Source organism: Peromyscus californicus, unplaced genomic scaffold, assembly GCF_007827085.1.
Source record: "Peromyscus californicus insignis strain IS unplaced genomic scaffold, ASM782708v3 Scaffold_11__1_contigs__length_118956290, whole genome shotgun sequence".
Classification (NCBI taxonomy): Eukaryota; Metazoa; Chordata; class Mammalia; order Rodentia; family Cricetidae; genus Peromyscus; species Peromyscus californicus.
Genome location: NW_026294402.1, coordinates 58237349 through 58264178, shown reverse-complemented (window position 1 = coordinate 58264178; position 26830 = coordinate 58237349). Strand labels below are relative to the sequence as shown.

General features: G+C 42.8%; 1 protein-coding gene and 1 long non-coding RNA gene across 2 annotated transcripts in view; one reads left to right on the top strand and one right to left on the bottom strand.

Moving 5' to 3' along the window:
- Window positions 1–26830, top strand: part of Iqch (IQ motif containing H) — a 184749-nt gene that overhangs the window by 29964 nt on the left and 127955 nt on the right. The window contains exon 5 of the mRNA XM_052763476.1: window positions 3882–3998. Coding sequence (XP_052619436.1) covers window positions 3882–3998 — 117 coding nt within the window. The remainder of the gene's footprint in view (window positions 1–3881; window positions 3999–26830) is intronic.
- LOC128125808 (uncharacterized) lies at window positions 1331–25149 on the bottom strand. Its single transcript, XR_008223234.1, has 3 exons — window positions 24154–25149; window positions 21470–21722; window positions 1331–2870 (listed from the first exon to the last, which is right to left on the bottom strand). It is a non-coding gene; the product is annotated as an uncharacterized LOC128125808 (long non-coding RNA).

Below are 26830 nucleotides of genomic sequence, written 5' to 3'. Positions count from 1 at the left end.
GTAGGCTAAATGCTTAACTCCTTTTTATTTTCCAAATTCCAAGTTAATTTGTTGGTGTTACCATTAGGTATTTTGGAGGATGACCAGTAAGAACTCACGGTTTTAATATATTTGAAGTATTTCAGTCCACTGTGGTCTCCCTCCCCCACCTGCCAGTAAGCTCTCTTTTCAAGTTTCCACCTGAATAGCACTTTATAATTTATGAGATACTCAACAGATATCAGTCATTTGAATCATACAAATGACCCTGTGAAGTCTGATATTATTCCCCATGTTACAGATGAGAAATTTAACTCATGTGGCTCAAACTGAGACTCACCGTCTACTGCTCTTTTCAATACATAAAACCATGGTTGTAAGAACGAATGGAAGGTGACCGAATTATTTTCCTATTTGTCCTTTCTCTGGCTCTTAGATTTAAATGGCAGACTCTTTTACCAGTGGGAATACAGCATTAAGCAATATCCACTTTAGAAGACATTACTCGGGGCAGACACTGTTGAGAGCAGTGTTCTGCTGATAATACTGTAACTTGGCAAATAGCTTCTCTCAACTTTGTTTGTGAAGCATTTCAATTTTGATTACTCTGTGTGGGAGCTACTGCTCGGATAGCTGTGTGTTGTTTTATGGTCTACCCATGTCTGGGGAGCTGGCATTACATGCTGCCTAGTGTTTTTAATTCAGAAGTTCTTCTAGAAGCAACCTTAGCCTCTTGTATTCCAGCCCTAGTTTTAATAGCATAAGCCATTTCCTTCTTATATGGCGTTGTGGGCATAGTAATAAAATAAATACCACAAAATCACTGATGAGATGAAAATTGAGCCCCGCTTCTGTGCAGCCATGTAGGTAAAACAGTAATTGGCTTTGATAATAAGTTTTGTTCTTACAAACCAAAGTCTAAATGAGAGTCACATTTGATATATCTGCTTGTAATTACTATCAAAAGGAGAGAATGCAAATTTTAGATTGTTTAGTGATTCAAAATAGATGAAAGAAATTGCTGCCTTTTCTTGACCAATTGAAGAAAATTTTCTGAAGTTATTTCTGATATTTCTCTTACTGCCGGTGAAAGATCATCTTCCAGAGAGTAGCTTTTTTGCTTAATGGAACGATTCATTTCCTTTTGGTTTTTTTTGTTTTTTTTTTTGTTTTTCGAGACAGGGTTTCTCTGTGTAGCTTTGCGCCTTTCCTGGAACTCACTTGGTAGCCCAGGCTGGCCTCGAACTCACAGAGATCCGCCTGGCTCTGCCTCCCGAGTGCTGGGATTAAAGGCGTGCGCCACCACCGCCCGGCCTTCCTTTTGGTTTTTTGATGTATAATTGTTTTTCGTAGAAAACTAAACTCTTATTATTAGATCTGACAATACAGCCTAAGCTGATAAGCAAAGCATCCTAGAGACTGTATAAGACAGCTTTAAGCATTGAATCTATTTGATCATGACTTTCAGTGAAGCCATCTTCAATATTTGTTTCATTGCTGGGCATCAAACCCAGGGCCTCTCAGGTGCTAGGCAAGTAGTCTACCACTGAGCTATACCCCCAGCCTGACATATATTTTTACTTAGGTTTAAAATTTATTCATTCATTTATTCATTTTTCATTCATTCATTCATTCATTCATTCATGCACATGTGCTTGTATAGAGGTCAGAGGACAACACTCAGGAGCTGGTTCTCTTTTCCTACGTGTGGGACCTGGAGATGGAACTCCAGTTGTCAGGCTTCGCAGCAAGTGTGTTTGCCCACTGAGCCATCCCACCGGCAGTATTTGCTTTTATATTATTTTATTATTTTTGAGACAGGTTTTCATGTATCCAAGGCTGGCCTTGAATTTCTAATCTTTCTGTCTCCACCTCCCAAATGTTAGGATTATAGGCATGTGTCACCATGCCCAGAATCAAGTATTTTAAAAGAGAAATCAAATCATGCAAGCTATGAATTATCATTTTGATAAACTCATGCTTTGGTGCCAAAATGGTGAAGATGAGACCATTAACGATTTTAGGCACATTGTTCTAGGAGCCCACCATGAGAGTCAGTATTCCCACCTACCATTTCTGTCTGACTTAGTTCCAGAATATCTGTGCCCAGAGGTGTAAAGTAGGGCAGAGAACAACTGAGTCTTAATGCGGTGCTCACAGCACTTCCGCTCATCCCTTCCCCAAGCCTGTCCTGTAGCCACACAAAGTTGATGGAGCCTGATAAAGCTAAGAAAGCCTCTCTGGTCCACTGAGCCAGTGATCCCAGAATTAAAAAGTTCTAGCAAAGCTGAGACATGATAGATGAAGTCATTACTATCAATTGTATCCACAATCCACGTTCCTAAAGCATCCTAATTACAGAAACCACATCCAGTCAATATAATACATATTAGCAATTTCCTGATCCTTGGTAGAATGGAAATTATCCTGAAAGTTTAATTAAGAAGGAAAAAATTATGTTCAGGTATTAATTTCAATTTTAAAAAGGCACTTGGCTCTCTGTAAACACGCCGGAGGAGTGCCGGGGTGCGGGTTAGCCGCCAACAGAAAGCCAGCCGTAACCGGGCTCCACCTTACTTCTGCTACCACATGTACTTAAAGGAGACAGTCACAGAAGTGCCTTGTTTGTGACATGGGTTTCCATGGGTTAAATGCGGAGGGAGTTGAGGACAGTTATCTGGAGGTTTGGTTATTCAGGAGCAATTGAAAACAGAAGGGAAGTGCGGAGCATGTGTTAGAAACGAGCTCATCCTGACAAGACCTGCCCTCCATTCCTTCTGTAGGCTCCTCCTCACGTTGACCTCAGTCTTCTTATGAATGCTTGAGCTGGAAGAAACACGCGGACTCTGGAGCAGTCTGTTGGGTTGCTGCAAAGCCCAGATATTGTGCTCCTGTTTGTACAAAACGTCCAGAATAGAGTTAGTTATGAGTCGAGACAGAAAGTGTCCTAGGGGCTGCTGGGATAGGGGTAGCAGGACTAGAGAGTGATTGCTAATGGATGCAAGGCCTCATTTGGGGAGATACAAATGTTTTGGAACTAGGCAGTGCTGAGCTGACTTAGTTTTGTGAACCAAAGCACAGATCAGTAAATTCTATTGTGGGACAAAAGTCGTACAACATCTCACAAGTGATTCCTAAGTGCCAACTGTCAATTTAACCTGAAGTCACAGACTGCTGATGCTCAGGGCAGCAGCACCTCATGAGAGCATCACACTCAGCTATTGCCCTTAACAAGAAAACAGGGCTGACTTGCAGAGAAGTGAGGTGACTTTGCTGAGTCCCACCCAGCAGTCCAGGCTAGGGTGGTCACCTAGGTCTGTGACATCCTTCTAATGCCCTCCACCACTGCCATTCTGATAGGAATCCTTTAAAATGAAGAACAGGTCATTGGAAGAAGATGCTTTTTTGTTGCCTAACAAAAGTGCTAATTACCGATGGCAAAATCTCTGCAGAGGCAATAGACACATTTGGTGTGGTAAAAATGTGTCACATCCAACAGCTACCTGAAATGTCCCTAAGGGAATGTGGCCACATTAACAGACCAAGAGAGCCCTCTACCTGCGTGTCCGGAGTATAGATTTTATTTACTTAGTCCTTGGCCTGGAGATGAGAGATTCTTGTCCTTTGTCCATCCTGGCTGACATGGAGCATTAGTTTTTGAGTAGATGAATGGCATCTGAGGATGTAACTGCGCACAAATAAAACACACCGAGGAAAATCTTCCTTTTCTCCAAATAAAAAAGGATAGATTAGTAGCCTAAATAAAAGATCTAGTTTTGTTTCAGTGAGAATTGCATTAAACTTCTTATTTTCCAAGAATTTTATATTCCTTGAAGGATATAACATGTTAGTAAGCATTTTTGTTTATTTTACATAAAAGTTTCATTGTTTCTTTGTTTCAGCCAAAGATAGAGTTGAATGTAAAGATCCTGAAGGATCCAGAGAACATGCACCACAGAGCTGCTGTAAATGCCAACTATGGGATCAGTTTGCCATATATCAACCGGAGGAAAGCACAGGTAAGGGATGAGCTGCTCTAACGAACTCCTAATTCTAAAACAGCTTTCAGGCCGCTTAGTAGTGGTGTAAGATAGACTGCAGATTTTTAAGTAAGACTGATTCTTTTGTCCTTAGGATATTTTAAAAAAATGAAATGAAGTGGCTTTCATTCTGTCTGTAATTTAGTAAGGATTATGAAAAATGTAGACATATTTTAAAAGATCTATTTGTAGTTCATTCTGATTTTTTTGTTGTGATTGACACTTTTTGAATGAGCTAGTGGCATAATTTAACAAGGAGGAAAAGTTAACAACAAGAAGACTTAGTAGAGGAATTAGGACAGTTTGCACAGCAGTCTCTTCCCATTAGAAAAAGCAAAGAGAGACCACCTCGGAGCATCCTTCCTAGGGGCACGCCCTCGTAACAGTGCGACACGTAAGCAAGAATTCCCAACCCAAAGCAAGCGGGGCAGCATTTCCTTCTGCAGCAAAGTGCTGGAGACAAAGCATCCCACGCAGCAGCCTGAGAGCCGGCGGCACCCACTGCTGCTGGCTCGTGGCTGAGGTGCTCCAGAGGGAGGACTGGCCTCTTCCGGCTGTGGATTTACTGGAACATCTAGCGGCTTTGTCTTAACTAGGAAACTATTTGGCATCTTTTCTAATACTAACAGCAATTTCTAAGGTGAAATCTATGTATTTTGAAAAGACATTTATAACTTTTGGCTCCTCTCAGAGCTCTTAAATGTATATTTTAGTGGAATTATAACTAAGAACAAGATTAATTTTAGGACTAAATTTGTCAAACCATTTCTAACTTGCTTAATTATCTCAGATTAAATCATCCACGTTTCCTCTGTTTTTCAACTGCCTAGATCATCCGTGGCACTCAGTCACTCTGGCCTCTGTTTTCGCTTTACATTATTCTTACAGGTTTGGATTAAGAGCACTTTATCCTAGAAATATTTCCTAGCCTAAGAAATAACCAGAAAGTTAGATATTTTTATTCCTGTTGGAACTTTATTTAAAATGTCAGTGTGAATAATGTGAAGAGGTTTTTATCTGCTTCCCAGGAGCCCCAAAGTCCTTGAAGTAAAAATATTACTTCTCTGGCTCTACAGACAGCAACAGATTTCTCTTTTGTTGTTGTTGGTTTTCCTCCTCGATCTAGAATTAATATTGGCTTAGCTGGTGGTGTGCTGCGGCTTTGCAGCCCGGGGCTACTGCCGCACGGCACTCAAACTTTCTGTCGAGGACGCAAGTGTCTAGAGGTCTACTGAGACACATGGGGATTACGCTTTGCTTTGTGACTCCAAGACTCAGACTTAAGTAAGGAATTCGAAGCAGTCCTACATTTAGGATGTAATCTTAGCTGTTAGTTATATTTTTAAAGATTTACAAGTAGAATGAGCAGCATGGGTACTGTTCCAATGACATTGCAACAGTGACAGTTTGAGAAAGCTCACTGCCCCATGTGACGTGTTAATAACACATACTCATTTATTAAAGATCCTTTTCATGAAAATGACCCCATAAAAATCAACAGCAGGCCACTTTAAAATTGGACATACATTGTGTAGATTTTGATCAAATTATTGCCTTTCTGTCAAAATAGTTGACCTGTCATTTTGTGTTGGTCTAGATATCAGATGCCACTATCAGAGCGATAGTTTTGTTTGGATTTACAAAATGGAGGCATTCCTCAGAAAGCTCTTTGTGGGAAATACTCAGTTATCTGGTTTTAAACAATCATGTAGTACACCTGTTGGTAAAATACAGCTGGAATTCACCTTTTATTTTAAAAAGCATGTTTTTAAAAGCACCTCCCCAAGCTGTGGCCATGTGTCTATCATGGTGACACTCAGTTAACTGGAGAAGCAGCAGCGAGGCTGGTCTTTCGGAGTACCTCCTCACACTCAGGGCGGGAGGCTGCCTGGCTGCCGAGGTCACACACTGCCTTATGTCTGTGCAACTTGAACAGCTTGTCCAAAGTCTGCAAATAATTCAGGCATTTTGACGAGCAAATATGAATACATAGATGGTTTGCATTATTAGTTCCTGGAAGCTGGTGGTATTTTTCATCTGATGAGGAGGTGTCTCCCTCCCTACCATAAGGAGCTAATGGAAGATGTTAGTGCATTAAACACACACACACACACACACACACACACACACACACACACACACACACGCACACGCACACGCACACACGAACATGCACATATGCAACACCATATGCATACACAAACACACACACATGCAACACCATACAATCATACCACAGAACTTGCCTTTAGAACATTATTTTCTGTGACCCTTTTTACATAAAATCAATTTCTAAAAAAAGCACGAAATACAAAACCACTAATGATTTTAGGATCTTAAATGCGCTAAGTAAAAGCTGAACAACCCTGTTCCATGCAATTGCTGGATTCTCACTGAGGCGGGAGGCGGGAGGCAAACGCTGATGCTGCTCTTGCCTGCTCACAGCATCTCCTTCCAGTCAGGCCTTTCGGTGGGTGCAATGCACTGAAAGATCTGTGAAAATTTGACTTTGATTTATTTTTTTTCCAAATAAAAAGGGTTTCTTAAAAGGCTTGAAACATGTAACTGTTAACATGAATTTTAAAAGAACGATTATGAATGCATAACAGAATAGCCAAACAAAACGTCGCTGTGAATTGCCGCACAAATAACTCTGATTACAACTGTTATGACCTAGAAAAGAGTCATAAAAACATTTTTCTTTTTGGCAAGCTATGAGTTGCTGGAGAATTATACCAGTTCTTTGGTCCCACTTTCCAAATAAATAAATATATAATGCTATGTAAACTTAGAACCTTTTATTTATTCATGAGGTTGGATTTAATGCTCTGATGACTTCTCGGCTTTATGACTCACACGTTATGCAGTGCTTCTCACTAACGTGGTTGGGTAGCAACCACACTTCACAAATCATAGCTTCATCCTTTACTGTTTCACTCGGTGTGTGCAGAGCAATTGCTCCCGTTGAAAGCACAATCATTTCTGAGATGATAAAGTAATGGAAAGTGAGGCAATTGTGTTAATGTCAAATGATTAGAAGAAGTACCACAAGCGGGGGTGGGGTGATTTCAAGCCATGATTGTGTTTTAAGCCCATGCATATGGCCACAATTACAGTCACAACATCATTTGGCAACGGTAGCAGAATTAGATTTAAACAAATTGATGTTACACTGCAGTAATTCAGAACGAGCTTGTTGCATTTATAAACCATAACAAGAAGCAGAGTGAATTAATAAACCCTCTTGTCACTAAAAATAAAAAAGGGAATAATTGCTGAGATGGAGTTAACTTAACAGATGACTGCAGTCAGCATCCTTCCAGCCTAGATGTGGCAAAGTGAAGGTCACCCCCATTTCAGATGACAAAGAGGGAATATTTTGTTGGTAAACAAATTAATCTTTGGAAAGGTCGCCATTTGTTTGAAGTTTTTATCCAGTTCTTGTCATCTGGAATCAGAGATTGACTGTCACCGCACCAGGCAGGGGAGAAGGCAGAGCCGACGGAGCTGCTTCTGTTCATATCAGCATTCCTTGACAAAACTCCGTGCCTGATTGGGATGCCATGGGCTGCTGGTTTACAGCTGTCTCCGGACAGGAACGGAGGCCCACCCCTGAATTCCAATAAGATGGGCCTGCATATTTTGCCTGCTGTATGCTGGCCCTCTGCCCACAAGTAAAATGCATTGTAGTTCAAGCCAGCAATTATCTCTTTTACTTCCTTCTGTGATGCTTCTGTTCCCCCTTTCCAAAAACAGATGTGGGTATTCATTCAAGTTCGGCGTCTATTCTTCCCCACACCTGCCAGGGCAGGATTTTGACAGAGGTAGAGTTTGAGGGAGCCAGCAGACAACAATCGGATGTAATTTCTCTGAGAGTGGTTTTTTTTTTTTTTTTTGGAAATGGTGACTTTTTTTTCCCCAGGAAATGTGGAGTCAGCATCTTGGTCCCCCTCCCTTTCCCCAGGAGCATTTGGTAAATTAAATTAGTCGAACAAAAGGAAATAGCTTTAAAGACATTCTGAAATGCCACATTCTATTTATGACACACAGTCATTACCCAAGGACTGCAGTGGCATGCTCAGCGTCCCCACCTCTAGCAGATACAGACGGCCTTCTCTTGAGGTTGTACAGAGAGTGTGTTTCAAAAGTGTGTCTCCTGATTCACAAGCTGTAAAGTGTGCTCCACCAATATGGCAGCAGTGGCAGTGGTGTGTTGTCTGTGGACACTACTGCTATTCCTGGAACAATGGGGGCTCTAAGGAACATGATGGGACACTGACTGGTGTTCAGCTCCTTCACAAAATGCCACTGTTGGAAGAGCATAGAGAAGCCATTAGAGGCTGTATGCACTTATCAATTATGTCCATAAAATGCCACGCTGTAGTGAGTTCTCTAATTCCTTCCAAATCCCGTTGTTTATATTTTTGGGGGAGATCCTGTATGCACCCCCAGCCAACCCTATGTTGGACTCACAGCACTTCCTAGCACTTAGTGTGGTTATTATGGGTCACACTGCCCTGTGTGAGTCTCTCTAGATGGGGATGCCCTGGAGACAACCTCTATTTCCTCTTATGTAAGATGCACTATATTGAGTGTATCTATGCTGTAGGAGGCATCGAGACAAATGAATTAGCAGATCTTGCTGCAAATATGTACTCTGAAAGTATTAGTTCTTACCATTAATAATCCTCACATACTATATTGCACCATTGTTTCATGTCATTTAAAATTTACATTTTTGTCGGGACCAAGGGAGGGCAACAGACTGTTGCTGAGGGCTGTTCCAGTGATACTATTTAATTTTTCATGTGATCATGTCTTTTTTCTATACAAATATGAGGATTATGTGTTTTTCAAATCCTCCACTGCACTGAGCAATGCTTTACATACAACAGGTGCTTAGGAGAGGGCTGGCTCACTCTCTCCTCTGTCCAGTCTCTGCTTTGAAGCTGGGTAGTCTGGTGTTGAGGGCCAAAGTGAAATCCTGATTTTGCCAGTCCCAGGTAGCCTGGTTGTCCAAAGTCTTCTCCTAAGGGGCCACCTGATAGTTTTTTCTAGTGAAATGACCTTGCTCCTGGATTCACAATTCAGCCTTGCCACTGCCTAGCTAGTTCCATGAATGTCACTGTAGCTCGACCATTCTCACATCTCTGTTTTATGGGGGAGGCAAGCTAGATGGGGTGGCAGGTGGTGTGGTGGAATGGGCTTGGGGTCAAGTGGAACAGAGCGTGGGTCTATTCTTGAACCCGCAGGTAAGCAAATTAACCTCCTGAGTCCCTTAGCTTTTTCTGCAAAGCCAGGATAATGATGCCTACTAGGTACAGCTGTTACGGGGATTGCAGAAAGTATCTTCACACCGCTGGCATGTAATAAGTGTCCATAAGACTCTCACCTTTTGGAGAAACGAATTAGCATTAACAATCTATTTCCTTCTCCTTGATTCACACCTGTGCTTCTCCCTTCTTCACAGAAAAGAATCTGACTCAACTCCCTCTGCCCTCTAGCATAATGAGGGAACAGGGCTTGCTGCTCTGGTTTCCAAACGGCAGCAGAAAACTACAATGAGTTTTAGAGAGGTTGTGAACATTTAAGACACAATTCATGTTATGACAAATCCTTTAAAGTGCAGCAAAGGACAACATGCTTATTTGAGTTAGATACCAAAATGATAATGCATTAGAGTGCCCTACACGTGCATGCATGTGCACAGTGGGATTTCAGCAAATCAATTATAGTTTTGTACAGGTCACATTTGGAAAATTCGGATGTGCTCATATGAACTTCTGTGATGGTCATATGTATGGATAAACAAATGTGAAAGAAGCCAATTTTGAGGGCTGGAGAAATGGCTTGGCAGTTAAGAGCATTCATTCTTGTAGAAGACCCAATTTCAGTTCCTAGCATACATATCATGGCTCATATCCATCTGTAAGTCCAGTTCTGGTGAATCCAATGCCCTCTTCTGACCTCTGTGGGTACCAGGCACACATGTATTACATGTACTGTAAGACATACATGTAAGACAAGACATTCATATGCATGAAGTAAGTAAATTTTTTTCTTTAAAAAGACAATTTTCACGTCAAGGTCTGACCCCTAGGAAACCTGTGCAAACTGATTGATAGGACCACTAGGACAGGTGCGCCGCAGTGGGACCACTAGGACGGGTGCACCGCAGTGGGACCACTAGGACAGGTGCGCTGCATGGGACCACTAGGACGGGTGCGCCACATGGGACCACTAGGACGGGTGCGCCGCATGGGACCACTAGGACGGGTGCGCCGCATGGGACCACTAGGACGGGTGCGCCGCAGTGGGACCACTAGGACGGGTGCCCCGCAGTGGGACCACTAGGACGGGTGCCCCGCAGTGGGACCACTAGGACGGGTGCCCCGCAGTGGGACCACTAGGACGGGTGCCCCGCAGTGGGACCACTAGGACGGGTGCGCCGCAGTGGGACCACTAGGACGGGTGCGCCGCAGTGGGACCACTAGGACGGGTGCGCCGCATGGGACCACTAGGACGGGTGCGCCGCAGTTACAAGCTGGAAGGGTCCTCTGATGCCTGCTGTGGCACAGCGTAGTTGGCAACTTCACAGCTTCAGCCACCAACCTTAGAGCACAAGACATGGCCTCGTGTTAGGCTGCTGCTTCTGTGATTTGAAAGTAGTCATTGCTTTATTTTGTAGTCTAGGGTAAAAATGGTAATTTATTGATTATGGCAGATACCAACCAACAATAAAGCACCATTTCAAAATGTATATTTAATATCTCAAACAAAATTAGATTGTTTTTGAAATTTGAGTGAATACGTGACAGAGAAGGTACTAAGACAATTGAAAAGGAAGAGGGTCCATTGGGAAATGACATTTCATGCAAGTGCCTGAAATGGTTCTTTAGCCTTTTGATAATACAGCATGTCCAGTGTATAAGATACAGTACCAAGTGCCTGATGCATGCTATCTTATTTGACCTTTGAACTTATAGAATATATTCCATTTATATGACCATTTTGCAGATGAGGAAACTGAGGAAGGACACCACCTGTCTAAGGTTATGTAGTAAGGAAAGATAATCAGGACTCAAATTTGTTGTGGAGTCCACTCCTCAAGGCTCCCTAATTGAGTCACCACCAACAGATGCTTAGTTATTAAGGAACAGGAGCAGTTACTCGATGTTAGGAATTCTATCTTAAAATAAATTTCCCTACTATTCTTCAGAGTGTCTGGATTATTTTAGCTAAGGGAGTCCCGAGACTATACTGCCATAATAAATGACAGGCTATTTAAAATGATTGGCCTTTTCACACCGGGATTTTTTTCATATTGTGTAGGCAAAATAAAATATACAAATAAATGGCTATAAGACTACACAGTTATTACTTACGATTCTTGAATTTATAATTTGCCTTAATCAAAACAACTTCATGATTTCCAATGTTGACTGACTCATGTAGATATATTTTATTATATGCCATCAGAGTGAGATATATGAGTATTTATGTAATATGCACATGTACAACATTTTACATGCTCCTAATTTTGAACATGTGAAGGTCAACAGAGAATTGTGCTACCTTCTTATGGCATTCACATTTATTTGCATATCAGCCTTTATTTAGTTAGCTTCAGTGGAAACAGGGTCTACTGCTGGAAAGAAACGTGAGAACCTTTGGCATGGAGGGTTACCTCTCCCCTGTGTATTTTCCTTTTCACAAGAGTAAATCCTCTAGTTAATTAAAAGGAAGGAGAGAAGCTCTACAGAGGGATTTCAAGCATGAGAGGACAGGGAGAAGGGAGGTTGAGGGGGCAGTGGTCTGGGAAGGGACCTTTGCACTGCTCTATATTTACTCCATATTAGCAGCAACCTGCTCTCAGGACGGGCCCACTCCCTTAAGAGACCCACTTTTCCCTCTGTGCCCAGGACTTTCGATCTGAGCATTTGAGTCCATGCTAAGAGACAGTCAGCTTGACCTCATACTACCACTTCGAAGAACTAAAAGCTAGGTAGATAGGGGAGCCTAAGTCAACACATACACATGCACACACACACATACACACATACACACACACACACACACACACACACACACACACACACACACACAGGGAGGCAGACATATTTGATAGGGTTAAATCAAAAGGGAACTACAGATAGAATTATATTTCAATATAATCAGGCTCCATTTTATTATTAAATAATATTTATTTATTAATAATAATCATTAAATAATTAGTTTGTTTTTAAGACAGGTCTCATGTAGCCCAGGCTGGCCTTAAACTCTTGATCCTCCTGCCTCCGTCTCCCAAATGTTAGGATTATAGGTGTGCACTACCAAATCTGGCTTGCTTTTCTTTGCATTTCATTTCATATATTTACAAAACATTATTTTGAGAAGGGGTTTATAGAATTTACCAGACTGATAAAGAGGTGACTTCCCTAATTAGATCTCTCTGTGATCAATATTTTCTTTCATGCAAATATCCACTATGAGACAAAGAATGCGTCAAAAGTTTGCCAAAAGTTGCCATATTGTGTGCTAATTGTTTTAATGCCCAGGATGGAAGCCGTGTTCTTCCTGTATGAAATAGTCACTGCTCTTAGTTGATGGTGAAGAAAACTTTCCAGAAAGAAAGAAAGAAAGAAAGAAAGAAAGAAAGAAAGAAAGAAGGAAGGAAGGAAGGAAGGAAGGAAGGAAGGAAGGAAGGAAGGAAGGAAACAAAGAAACAAAGAAAAGAAAGAAGGAAAAGATATATCTACAGTGCAAACTCGAAACTTTTATAAGAACTGTACTTTCATGAGTGAAAATAGAAAACTTTACACTCTGAGCCAATCACTTGGGAAGCTGAGGCAGGAGGATCAGACAAATTTGAGGTCAACCTGAGCTACAGTGTGAGACCCTGCCTCAAACAACAACAACAACAAAAAAAACAAAACAAAACAGAATAAAAACCTTCATTCTTTGACTTCATTATGGTTGCTTTTGTGTTACAAGAATGAGAATGGAGCAGTGTAAATATGTTACAGTGAGCTCTGTTTAAAACGAGGGGCTGGAAAGATGGCTCAGAGGTTAAGAGCATTGGCTTCTCTGCTCTTCCAGAGGTCCTGAGTTCAATTCCCAGCAACCATGTGGTGGCTTACAACCATCTATAATAGGATCCAATGCCCTCTTCTGGTGTTCAGACATACATGTAAACAAAGCACTCATATACATAAACAAACAAACAAACAAAAACTGAAGCCAAGAACAATAATACAGTGTGGTAGCTTGAATGTTATTGGTCCCCATAATCTCACAGGGAGTGATACTATTAGGAGGTGCAGCCTTGTTGGAGGAAGTGTGTCACTGTTGGGGTGTGCTTTGAGGTTTCCTCTGCTCAGGATACCGCCCAATGTCTCAGTCAACTTCCTGTTGCCTTCTGATCAAGATGTAACCAGCATCATGTCTGCCACGCTCCCTTCCATGATGATAATGGACTGAACTTCTGAAACTGTAAGTGAACCACCCAATTAAATGTTTTCCTTTATAAGAGTTGCCGTGGTCATGGTGGCTCTTCACAGCAACAGAAACCTAACTAAGACAGCAGGCAGCTCCATGACATTAGTCACAAGAGAAACTGGCCTGATAGAACCGCTTTCATCATGGCCCAGGGTCATTATCTCCTAAGAGGTACTTGAGATGGATAAATACTATGGCTGTGCTCTCCCGTCTTCTAGCCTATTGTTGATTAAACTGCACTTGAGTTCAAGTATGCATTCCTAGCCCCTGCAAACCTCTCTGAAGAGAAGAGAAATGAGCACCATAATGTGGAAGGATTCACTGTACACTTCCTTTAAAAGCATGGCCTCAGAGTCATCTGTGTAATGGAAGCCCAGAAGGTATTTATTTGGAGGTTCAGGTCTCATTAGGCTAGAAGTTGGAGTAGAAAAAGTAGATTCAAATCATCTTTTGATAACCAAGTAATGATATGGTGTAAATGTTTAGAGATGAAAAGGCCTGAAAGCTGCCATATACACGTTAGAGGGAAAAGCCATAGACCAAGGACTTAGGTTTCAACACTACCCTGTATCGTGGCTACAATCCAAGATACAAATCTGTCACCTAGTCTTGAAAGACTAAGTTGCCTCATTTCTTTTCTTTGTGCATGTGTTTGCCAGTGTGTTCTGTGTGCTGCATACTTGCATGTGCCTCTGTGCCTGAGTGCCTTTACATGCAGTGGCTCAGGAAATGCTGGAGTCTTTGTCACTCTCTGTCATGAGACAGGGTCTTTCAGTACACTAAAGCTCAGTGTTTTGGCCAGGGCTGGCCATCCAGTGCACTCCTGAGATCTGCCCGTCTTTGCCCTCAACCCCATGTGCCAGAGGCACTCAAGGCCATGTCTGGTTTTTTATGTGGGTGCTGGGGGTTCAAACTCAGATCTTTATGCTTACATTGTAAGAGCTCTTATCCACAGAGCCATTTCTCAGCCTGTGATGTCTTGTTTCTATACTGAGAAGATAAAATGGCTTGTTCAGTCACCATTGGAGCCACACACCTGACTGTGTAACTCTCGGGCCCACGTTTGCTTGATACCTTCTGGAATGGCCAGTTCCTCTGGGAAAGTGAGCAGTAACAGGAGAAGCTGCTGGATGGAGGCTGCCTGAGGCGCCTCCCAAGAACTGCATGTGGCTGAGAGGTGCTGTGTGCTCTAGGACAGAAGCAGTGGTGCCCACATAGGCCAGGGTGGACACTTAGAACTGTCTCACATTTTCCCAAAAGATGCACTTGGAGATGATGGACGGCCTTGGCTGGGTCTCTGAAATCTAATTGTGTGGTCTCAGTCTGGATTGTGGAAGGAAGGGCTTTAGGCACACAGCCGACGTTAGATCACTTAGCTGCTCTAACTGAAGGGCATCATTAGAATTCTTCTGAACAGTCTCTGCCCCTTGATGTCCTCATTGATTATTACACTTTATTTCCTCTCCCTTTGGCTATAAAGCAATAGTACTTTCTGGAATCACATTATCTCCTGAACTTGTTAGATGTTCATGAATCGGCCTGATTAGAGTTCTGCAGGCCCCCCTCTCCCTGACAGTTTGCACAAGGCTTTGTCCCTCTCACAGGAAGGACCGCTCTAGCAGGATGGCTTAGATCTCTCCCGAACCTGTCTTTCTTTCTACCCCAATGCTGCATGCCCCGCTGCTGCCAAGGATCTACCTGGGACCCCATCTGTCTTCTCCACATGTTGTTCCTTCCTCCAGCATCAGCCACAGCAGGACTTGTAGAGGTGGGAGTAGTGTAAACAAGGAAGGACAGCGAGGAAGGTGGGTGATCCCCTGGGCACACTCTCTGCTGTCTCTCCCACTGCTCACGTCCACAGTGCCGGTTCCCACTCAGCACTAGAGTGAGAGGTCCTTCCCTGTCCTGACCTCACACCAGATCCTTGTGTCCAGTCTGCTCATGCACAGCTGTGCCCAGGAGACTGGCTTCATTCTGCTGTTTTCCACAATATGGTATGTTTTCAAACTTACTGTCTGTCTGTGCTAAGTAGAAAAAAAAAAAAGGAAAAACTATTCATGAAATAGACTTTTTACTTCCTGGCTTTCTTCCACTTAAAAAAAACAAATCTTTAGAAAATGTTATTTAAAATTAGAATCATAGTCTAGGTGTCCTGGCTAGGCAGATAATAAATGGCAAGCTAGCTCCACAGTGCTCGAGTGTTGGGGGTGGGGCCTCCTGCAGGAGGAAGCCCTTCCAGGCCCACCCTTTGCAGCTGGATTTTCAAAAGAAGCTTTGAAGTTCATGTTTTGTTTGGTCTTTCCTAAGATTGCCTGATTTTTAAAATGTTTGCTTAGATGATTCTAAAAACTCTGTCTTGGTCTAGCAAGATGGCTCAGTCAGTAGAGCGCTTGTCCCACAAGCATGAGGACCTGAGTTCAATTCCCCAGAACCCGTGTAAAAATGCTGGGAGTGCTGACATATGGTTATAACCCTAGATGTGGGGAGGTAGAGGCAGGAAGGTCCCAGGGGCTTGCTGGGCAGCCAGTCCGGCCTAATTGGTGACCGACCCTCAAGCCAGTAAAAGACCCTGTCTCAAAAGAGGTACTAATACCCAACGTTATCCTCTGGATTCCATGCACATGCACACACATGTGCATCTACACAAACACGAACACACATGCACAGCCATGCACACACACACACACACACACACACACACACATTAAAAATTATCCTGTATAGTTCAAAGAAGGCAATGTCTAGACCCCACATTTACATCTGTCCTTTAGAAAGAGGAGATGTTATGAATTTGGGGTACAATAATATTGGTATCATCTGGGGAGTTGGCTGACAGCTAGGGCCCCCTACAAAGTTTGTTTGTTTGTTTGTTTGGTGTGTGTGTGTGTGTGTGTGTGTGTGTGTGTGTGTGTGTGTGTGTGTATGTATGTATGTGTAGTTCAAGGCATAACCCTTAACTTACAGGATTAGAATTTTATTTTGCCTAAATATATCATCTCATTGACACCATGAATGGAATGCTACTTTAAGGTACAATGGTCAAACAGATTAAACGTTCAGCCTGAGCCTAGACTACCCTTATTAGAAGCCACTCAGAAAGCCCGGTCAGAAGGCTGCCCAGTGAGCAAGGAAGCTGACAGAAGGACCACGGGTTAGAGGCCCTTCACAGTGAGCAGCATCACATGTGTACATTTCGAAGTGCACATCTGTGGAGCTTCAGCTGCCAGAGGGATATGAATCCACCCCTGGAAAGCAGGCGCTATGTGGACACGGAATCTGACTCTGACTTGGCTTTTGACAGTAAGTAGCTACAATCTGCTTGGATTGACTGTGTGAACTGTGTTGTGCTGAGCTCCTTATATGACAGCAATCCCTGTGGGATGAGTGATGGTGTCACCGTTGAACTGGTTAAGAATCTTCAGCTTGGGGCTGGGGAGATAGCTCAGCCAGTTAAGAGTACTGCCCGCTCTTCCAGAGGGCCAAGGTTCAATTCCCAGAACCCACATGGTGGCTTACAGCACTCTGTAAATCCAGTTCCAGGGGATCTGATGCTCTCTCCTGGCTTCTTTGGGAACCAGACACACACATGCTGCATAGACATACATGCAGGCAAAACACCCATATATGTAAACTAAAATTAAATTCAAAGATTTTCAAGAAGAAGTTTTAGCTTCAAGAAATTAAGTACATTACTTGATCCAGGAATATCATTAATAAGTGGGAGAAAGACAGATCAGCATCCTTTCTAACGTCAGAGCCTGTGCTTTTGGCCATTGCTTCCCTGTTGGCCTCTGTATTAGTCACTTTTCTGTTGCTGTGATAAAATACCATGACAAAATCGACTTAGAGTTGGTTTTGGCTTATGGTTCCAGAGGGAGAGTCCATAATATCTGGTGGCAGGAGCTGCAAGCCGAGAGATCACATCTCAACCTCTCTACCACACACAGGAGCAGAGAGAGCTAACTGAAAGCAGGGTGAAGCTGTAACACCCAGAGCCCACTTCCAGGGATGTGCGTCCTCCAGCTGGGCTGCACCTCCTAAGAGTTCCAGAACCTCCCCAAACAGCACCACCACCAGGGGACCAAGTGTTCAAATGCATGAGCTGATGGGGACATTTCTCATTCACACTAGTGCAGCTACTTTCCCTTCCCTAAAAGACCATGGGCTTTCAGCTGATCTCCTGTATCTTTGAGAACCCTGATCTGACCACATTCCTCCTGGGAGAGGGGGGCTGTTACTTAAATCACTTCTGCACAGAGCTGGCCACGTCAGTCAAGCATCGTTTCTGTTTAACACTAGAGTTGGGGCAGCACTGACACATTGCTGTTGCTAGTCTGCGCTCCCTCCCTCAGTACTACACCGAAGAATGCAAAAAGCCTTTGGAATCAAAAGGATAATGAGAAAGGTACAATGCCAGAGAGGGTTCTTGAGAGCGATCTCTTGGTAAGCAATGTTGCTTCTCTCCCCATGTTTCCCAAGACTCAGACTATAGCTTCTCCTTCCTCCATGTTCAACTGCTGAAGGACCGAGACATGGACAGTGGCTGCATCGAGATGTTCTCAGACCCTGTATGAGCTTAAGAAAATGTCTGATAAAGATGTTTCTCTACTTTTGTCTGGGACAGCAGTGAAAGAGTTAAATTAACTCAAGACATGGGATAAGAGGAACTGATACCTTTCCATGGAACTTTCCTGTCTAGACTACAAACCTCCTAAGGGCAGGAGCATGATGCCCAGCCTGGTCAGACCAAAACATGCTGCTGATTTGGCTAATGACTGAGTAACAACTGGTTTGAGATCTGTGTGGTTGAGGTAGTCTATATTAGCTTAATTGAAGTAATGGAATGTCATGAACTTCTTTTGACTCCTTTTGTAGAATGTTCCTCTTTTAGATCATAAAAATATCCTCCTCTTTTAGATCATAAAAATATCCTCCAGGGCCTGCTAGGACCGGGCAGATGGTTCATCAAGAGGAGGTGCTTGGGTACAGGCCTGTAGCACCATCCCTGGATCCTATAGGGCAGTAGGAGAGGACTGACTTCCATGAGTTGCTCTCAGACCTTTACCTACATGCTATGGCGCGCGTGCACGCACACACACACACACACACACACACACACACACACACACACACACGTACATACACACGTACACATGCACACAAAAATTGAAATCTGCCCAGGTCTCTTAGGTAGAATGAATTTTCCTGTGCCTAGATCAGCACGGCATGCTCTAATGAATTAGTGATTTGACTGAAAAGGGCCTTTCATCCTTTCCTCTTGCTGGTCCTCCCGACAAGCAGGAGCCATTTTTCCCACTTTCCTATCCTCTATGGTCTTTGCAGAGCACTTATGCAGACTTAGTACTCACTGAATGATTAACTTAATATAATCAACTCGAACATCTGACTAGGATGGCTTCCACAGAGAAGTGAAGAGGTGGGGAGGGTCTAGTTTCACAGGCACGTTTTACATGGTATTTCTCCTCTCCCAGCTTCCAGCTCTGCATACCACTTTCCTTAGGTGGCTGTAGCATAATCCTAGGATTTGCTCTTTGGGAGTGAGCCCAGAGCCCAGGTGCTCAACATAGCGGTTGACATTAAGAAGCAAACGCAAGGCTTTGGTTATTCTAGTACATGATTTTCTTTTAAAGATTTTTACTTTACTAAGTGTGTGTGTGTGTGTGTGTGTGTGTGTGTGTGTGTGTGTGTGTGTGAGTGCAGGTGCATTGGACCCCTTGGAGCTGGAGTTATAGGCATCTGTGAACCTCCTGACGTGGGTGCTAAGACCTAAACTTGGATGCTCTGGAAGAGCAATATGTGCTCTTAGTCACTAAGCCCTGCCCCCAGCCCCTGATACATGATTTTCTGATTACGACACATTTTCACATTGAAGAAATATGGCAGATCCAATGGTAAAAAGACAACAGGCCGCATGACCTCAGCCCTAGGCAAGGCAGAACAGATATTAGAAACATTTTAGTAGCTTTGTTCTCCCTCCCTCTATCCCCCCTTCTCTCTTTTCTCTCATGTCAAGCACAAATGTACCAAGAAAAGATGCTAAAACAGACAGTGCAGGAACTTTGTGAGCAGAGCTCCAAAACTTGAAGGAGCCACGTCTAAGAAAACTTGAAGAAGTGGAATGCGACACCGTATTCCCGCGACAACAGGAGAAATGCCTGCGGTACACAGGGCGGTTCTCTCAACATTAATCTTCATATCTAATGCAATTCCGATGAAAATTCATAGGAGTTTTATTTTGCTTGAGTGAAATGTTAATTCTTTTCAACCTGCCAATGTTTATTATTGTGAGGAATAAATGGGCAAAAGACCTCATTCCCTGAAGGAAGATTAATGAAAGTGGACTTTTCATACCACTTACTAAAACATGATAGGATTACAGTAATTATGAAGACACTCTATGGATAGAAATCAACAGATCAGTGGAATAGAAAAGTGAGCACAGACATTGCCCTCTGTGTGGTAAAGGAGGCACTGGAAACCAGCAGGGAGAGGAGGGCTTGCCAGCAGAGCCACCAGTGGCTTGGAGAAAGGTTTAAAAACAGCAGTGAGTCAAATCCTAGCCTTGCACCTTGTACCAAAGAAAACTCTGGGTGGATTAAATTGAAATGTTTTTTAAGGAAAGAAAAAATTAGAAAATTCTAAAAAATAAAACTTTTCCAACTTAAAAGCCGGTGTTTATACTGGCTCCAGTACTGGATCTGTCCTGAATGTCTGTGATTTCTGGACAGATTATTTCTTCTCCTTAGGCACTGTCCATCTGTGACTTGGGCTCTGGAATCAGGCCATGTCTCGGGTACTCTCTGGGCCTGACCTCATAGTTCTGACACTGACCGATCTACTTCCTTGGTATCCTTCCCTCCTCATTTGGGAACATCAACCCATGACATGGGAAACAGAAAAGCAGACCCAGGGAAACTGTCTTCTATTCTGACTGCAGAAATCATTTGTGGACGTGTTCATGTGAACACATGGGAGTGGGCATGTTTGGGGGTGTACATGTATGCGGGTTCCCACGTGTGTGGTGACATAGGGTGCATGTGGAGCCAGAGGCTGGTGTCGGTTGTCTTCCTCACTTGCTTTCCCACCTTACTTTTTGAGAAAGAGTCACTCACTGACTGGCTAGGCAGGCTGTTAGCAAGACCAGGGAGCCCCCTCCCCCCAACACTGCCCATCCTCAACCCTGCAAAGGGCAACTTTGCTGAAGGGGTTGATGCATTCACTGGTGCATTTCCTGCATGCTGCATCATGCCTGCTGTCCCCATCACTCTTACCTGTTTCCATGTATCATCCTTGGACTTCACTTTACATGTCAGAAACAGGACTGCACTGCGTCAGCCGTAAGACCAACCCACACAATAAGGAGGACTCTCTCAGAGCCTGAGGTGTCTTTTGTTTTGACAATACTGTTCAGATGTTAGGAAAGCTATTCTAAGAGAAACTACAAAAGGACAAACCCTTAGGCCTGCACGTGGTGTTAAGATGGTCAAATTCTATTCCTTAAAGTCCATTTCACTGCTAAATTTAGTCAGTATCTTTTTATATTGCTTTGATTTGCATCTGAGTTTAACTCTCTGTTGACTTCAGCCAAAGCACCTGCTTGGTAAGTGCAGGCCCTTCAGGGTTGCCCAGGCATCCCTTCACAGCCTTTTCTGATGTTATGCAGAAATTATGGCAAAGCCCAGTGGAGTCATTGAAGCAAAGTCTCAGTACTGCTCAGGAAGGGATGCCAAATTAAATAAAAAGGACCCCAGCAGTTCTGCAGCTGTGTACCAACCCAACTGCTGGCATGAGGTAAATGAGGACCAAACTTCATTTCACTTATGACCCCAGCCAGTGTTTAAACAAGGATGCCTACAGACTGGCACAGTGCTCTGCAGCAAGGGAATAAAGAGCAGCAATGGGAATGATGAGTGATAAACTTGCAGTCTTACCAGGCAGGGCTACTTTGACACTCGCTTTTCCATGTGTGGTCCCCGGTGCAGGCCTTCCCTCTTGTCGGAGATGCCATGGGCACACAGGTCAAACAGGCAGCAGTTTTCCCCAGCGATTGCTTTGCCGACTGGACCTTTCTGTTGGCGTGCCAGGAAAATACAATCACGGCTAGCGGGAGAAACAGCAACAGAAGTACCCCCGAGTTTCCTTAGTTTGTGTCCATTTGGAAGCTGTCCAGTGGGTACCAAGCTCCTGTGAAGAAAAGTCTTTTGTTAAACCAAGGTGTGACCTCTTCTTAACTTTGCAGGACACCAAAGATTAGCAAATTACAGCAATATACTTGTCATCTGGGCATTAATCCTGTTACTAGAACAACCCTCTTTACAAACGACATTCCCAAGACTGTTAATCCCTTGGAATAATAATGTTCCATGGAATACATATTCCTACAGAGGAGCATTTAATTGTCCCATAAAATTGGGAAACACAGGCTGAAGAGATTCAAGCTGGTTTTTTTTTTTTTTTTTTTTTTGTCATTAGGCCACCTGGAGTCACAGCCAACAAGCACACTTGGGGACAGCTTGCTTAAGTACTGGATTTAACTCTAATGGGAAAAAAGCTATAGACTTTATTACATATTTTTCCTCCGAAGTCACATTTTACTGGAAGTGGATACAGATTCTTACATTGTATAGACATGCCCTGCATATATATGGTGCACAAGTGTGGTAGGAATGTAGGGGATCAGAACGCACACAGAAATGCTTACCATAGCAAAAGGCTGTGCCCTCTGAGGTTTCAGAGTGGAGCAATGCCTGTTCTGGGAAATGCATTAAAGGCCATCAGTGTTACATTCTGCTAGAATCTGACTATGCCCTGTCTGTGTCTTGAAATTTTGACTGGGGTTGAATTTGGAAGCCGTGGACTAAGTTGTTTGGCAGAGGACATTTCAAGACTGTCGCATCCAAGCTGTGGCACAGTTACTGCTCACTACTCTAGCCAGATTTACAGCAAGAAAGAGCAGAGTATGGAGCAAAGGACGTGGAAAATGTGCGGGTTGCTGAGGAAATGAACTTGAACTTGGTTTAAGGTGGACACAGGTGGCTTCAGAGGAAGTAGCTGTATTTTTTTCAGAAATTAGTGTTATTAAAAGAAACCTTGTACTTTTTCTCTCTTGACTCTCTCTGGACTGTTTTGTCTTATTTCTTTTCACATATAGTAACTTATTGTTATGTACATTATAAATGATGTGCTTAAATTCTGCTACTTTGTTCTCTAATTTCTATTATAATTCTAGTAAACAATTTATTTGGCTACATTTAAATCCTAAACTCCAAATTCTGTTCTTGTGGGGGTAGCAGCTGAATACTTTGCTCTGTCTTTGAAAGTCTTCAACTATTTCTTTCTTCTTTTCTAGAGTTCCTCAGAATCTCTTCCATATGTGTGTGGCTCAGAGGTGGACCAAATATTTATATGACATTTATTTACCAAGTTTGGCCCTTTCCAATTCTTTATGTCTAACATTCCTCCTGGTTGTGTTAGTTGGGAACTCCATGCTCTAACTTCTCATGTTAGGCAGACTGTGACTCCTTATCAGTTCTCTGCCACCCTTTCTCTCTCAGGCTTCTGAGAAGTACATCTGGGTCAGAAATCACACATGCATGAATTTGAACTGGCGTAGTTCCTTCTTGGAAATGCAGCGCTTTTCTAGTTTCTGCCTGTTTTCAGCTTCTACTGATACCATCACACAGCCTTGTAGACCGTGTCTGGAGTTTATAGCTGTCATCTTCAGGAGAGTTAGTTGTAAGGTGCTCTGATGTTTCAAGGATAACTAGGTCACTGTTTAGTCTTGCCAAGCTTTATCTTTATAAAAAGAATTGTTGCTAATGTGTCTATGTTACTTGTTATTTTCTAGTTAACCATGAGTTTTTAAGTTTTTATTTATTATTCTTGTATTTCTCTCGAGTGGTGTGTGCAAATTCTCTCTCTCCACCTTCCTATGGGTCCTGGGGATCAAACTCAGGGCATTGGGACTGATGGCAAGTGATCCAAACACTGAGCCACATAGCTGCCCTAAGTGTTTTTGTTTGTTTGTTTGTTTTTGTTGTTGTTGTTGTTTTCTCAAGACAGGGTTTCTCGGTGTAGCTTTGGTGCCTGTCCTGGATCTCATGCTGTAGACCAGGCTGGCCTTGAACTCACAGAGATCCACTTGGCTCTGCTTCCCAAGTGCTGGAATTAAAGGCATGTGCCACCATTGCCTGGCTTTTTTTTTTAAATTCTCTTTCTGCAGTCACGAGAGAGTAAGTCAGAAGCAAGTGAGCTCTGATTAAGGAATGCCTTGGGAATAGTGTACAGATTCTTCCATGTATGTTAAACATACTAACAGAAGGGAAAGAGTCCAGAGGTGATTTTCCAAGAGAGGTTTCCTTTAACCTTGCCTATGAGTGACAGAAGTTAAAGGCAGGCCTAAGGATGGAGAGAATGGAGAAGGAACGTATTAAACAAACTGTACAGTTTGGGGGCTCAAACTGTACAGTTACTTTTATAAGTATAACTTAAAACTTAAAATGGACAGAAGCTCAACCCACCATCAATTCTGAGGAGAAGGGACGACACAGAAGAATGAAATCTCACCAGCCATGCATGTGGATTTCTAGACACAGAAGAATGAAATCTCACTAACCATTCATGTGGATTTCTGGAGCAAAAGACAGTAGATGGCTGGTGGTGGTTTCCTCTGCTGTGGCAGGCTTGGCTGAGAGGCTCCAGTGGGCTGGAAATTCTGTGTCTCAGGGACACTGCTGTTCACACTGTTTACTTGGTAAAAGGTCAAAAGATGACCTTATGACTTGTACCTTTAAAAAGTAAATGTTATATATCCAAACAATGTTATGTGCGTGCACGCATGCGTGCGCGCGCGCACACGCACACACACATACACACACACACACACATTTCTGGTGTGAAAAAAAATGATGGCCTATCTTTCCATATTTGTACTCACTGATTCTTTATACTAGCCTTTTGGAAGACAGTGGGGCTGAATTTTATATGAAGTTGGATTAGATAAATTCAGAATATCATAATTTAGTTAAATAATAGTGAAGTTCTTGGTTTACATACAAAGTTTGAAATAATTGAGACCACTCAAGTTTAAAAAGTGGAACAAAAATCTCACTTCTCCCTCCCCAAAACTGGGATAGCCTGAGCAAATTTAAGATGGGTTTTGCTCAGGTTTCCACAAGAAGCCCTGCTGAGTAAATGGAACAAGCGTCAGTGGAGAGAACAGGACAGAGGGTGGCATTTTCTCATGTCACATATGAGTACCAGAAAGTGGGGAAGAAGGTACCTCACTGTAGCAGGCAGGACAACTGGGCGAGCGAACTGTCTGATGTGAGTAGTGCCGTGCCCAGGAGGGCTATGGTTGCAGTGTGTTCTGCATGTTCATACCTTACCCACAGCTAACAAAAGGAAAGTGGGTGGAGGAGAGAGAACTCTAGGCCACAAAAGACAGAGTCTAAAAACAATCATAAGTCAAGAACATAAGGATTTTTCATAATTTCTTCATGTAATAAATAGCACAGCTTGATAACATAAATTAAATAAAACTAGAGCTCCAACACAAGATGATAAAATAGCAGAATGAAACAAAAAGGGAGACTGCAGACATAAGAAACAAATTGAATACCAAAATACTTTATGGGACTAATAAATAAACTATAAATAGAAGGCAGAGAAGAGACACTACTGAAATACTGACGTGGAGGAGAGCCTGTAAACACAGCATTGCACAGGAACAAGACAAAAGGAATGAATTAGATGCTAACTGATGTGCACACTGCTCTGGTACAAACTATACTGCTGCAGTTGAGGGGGGGCAATGACTCAAGTAAGTTTATTTCTCATTTACATAACAATTCACCATGGAGAACCCAAGTCTGGCTGCGCTCCATGTGGCCACCCAAGATGCTGTTTCTCCTGTCTCCTTGTTTCACTGGTTACAGGACAGTCTCTTTCCCATGGTGGAAGCTGCCCCCTGACATATCAGCTTATGGGAGGGGTGCAGAGACTCTAGAGAAAGTCTTCTGCGGAGGTGCCCTCAATGGACCATGCACATCTGATTGGCATGAATTTGGTCATATGCCCCATTTAGTCACAGGGGATATTGAGAAATGTTATCTATAACTGGAGCCATGTGCTCAGCTAAAATTGGAATGTCATGTTTGAAAAGAAGACAGGCCCTAGAGAACAAATAGGTACCATAATATGAAAGGCAAAGATGAGCAATATGGAAAGATACTTGGTGTTCCCCAAACCAGCAAATGAAAGAGATGTTCACTGATATAAGAAAAAAGTTCTTAAAAAAGGAACAGAGTACTAGTGGAAAGGAAACTCTGAACCTCAGAAAAGCCAACTTAGAATATTTAACATAACTTAATTCAGTGAAATGCCTCAACTTTAAAGATGGAAAGTGTTTCAACGTCCAGGAAGTAAGGAATCACCTATAAAGAGTGAGAATTCATGCTGGCATTAGATTTTTACAGTGTTTACAATGAAGGACAATGGTGTGGTATCGACAGTTTTGAAATCAGAAATAATAGGCCCAGATTTAATTCACACCTGAAGGAGTAAGATACCCATGAACACTTGCTGAATAGAGCCGTTTGATGGCTCAAGGTGGTCTAGAGGGGCCATGAAAATGACTGTTGACGGAGCCACTTACATGATAGCAAACACTGGTGTCTGTAGTGTCAGAGTACAATGTGGATGTTGTAAGTCTAGACAATGTAAAAATACTCTGAAATTGAGAGGGGAAAGAAAGGAAGTGGGCCTAGCAAGAGCTCTGATGCCTCTTCTTCTGAAGTTAGGCTGTACTATCCATGATAAAAACTCAGGCTAGAAAAGTTTAGCATTTTCATAATTAGCTTTATTCAGCTGTACAACACAAGTCTACAAACCATTGCCTAAGGGTTAGCCACCTGTTCCTGTGAATAAAGTTTCACTGGAACATGGAATCTTGGTCCATTCAATCATTAACAAAATGCCATAGAGTTGATGGCTCCTAACAACAGAAACAGATTTCTTATGTGTGTTGACTGAGAAGTTCAAAGTCAGGGTTCTTAGATTTGGTGTCTGGTGAAGGCCCTGCTTTCTGACTCTGGAGGGCACTTTCTTACTGTTTCTCACATGGTGGGAAGGAAAGGCCAGTTTACGGGACCATTTCCATAAAGGCCCTAATCCCATACCTGAAGGCTCCATCCTCATGACCTAGTCATCTCCCTTCAGCATCTCTGGAGCATACACATGTAGCAGGAAACTTAAAAGTTCTTATTAATGAAATAAAACCTGAGGCCAGTTAT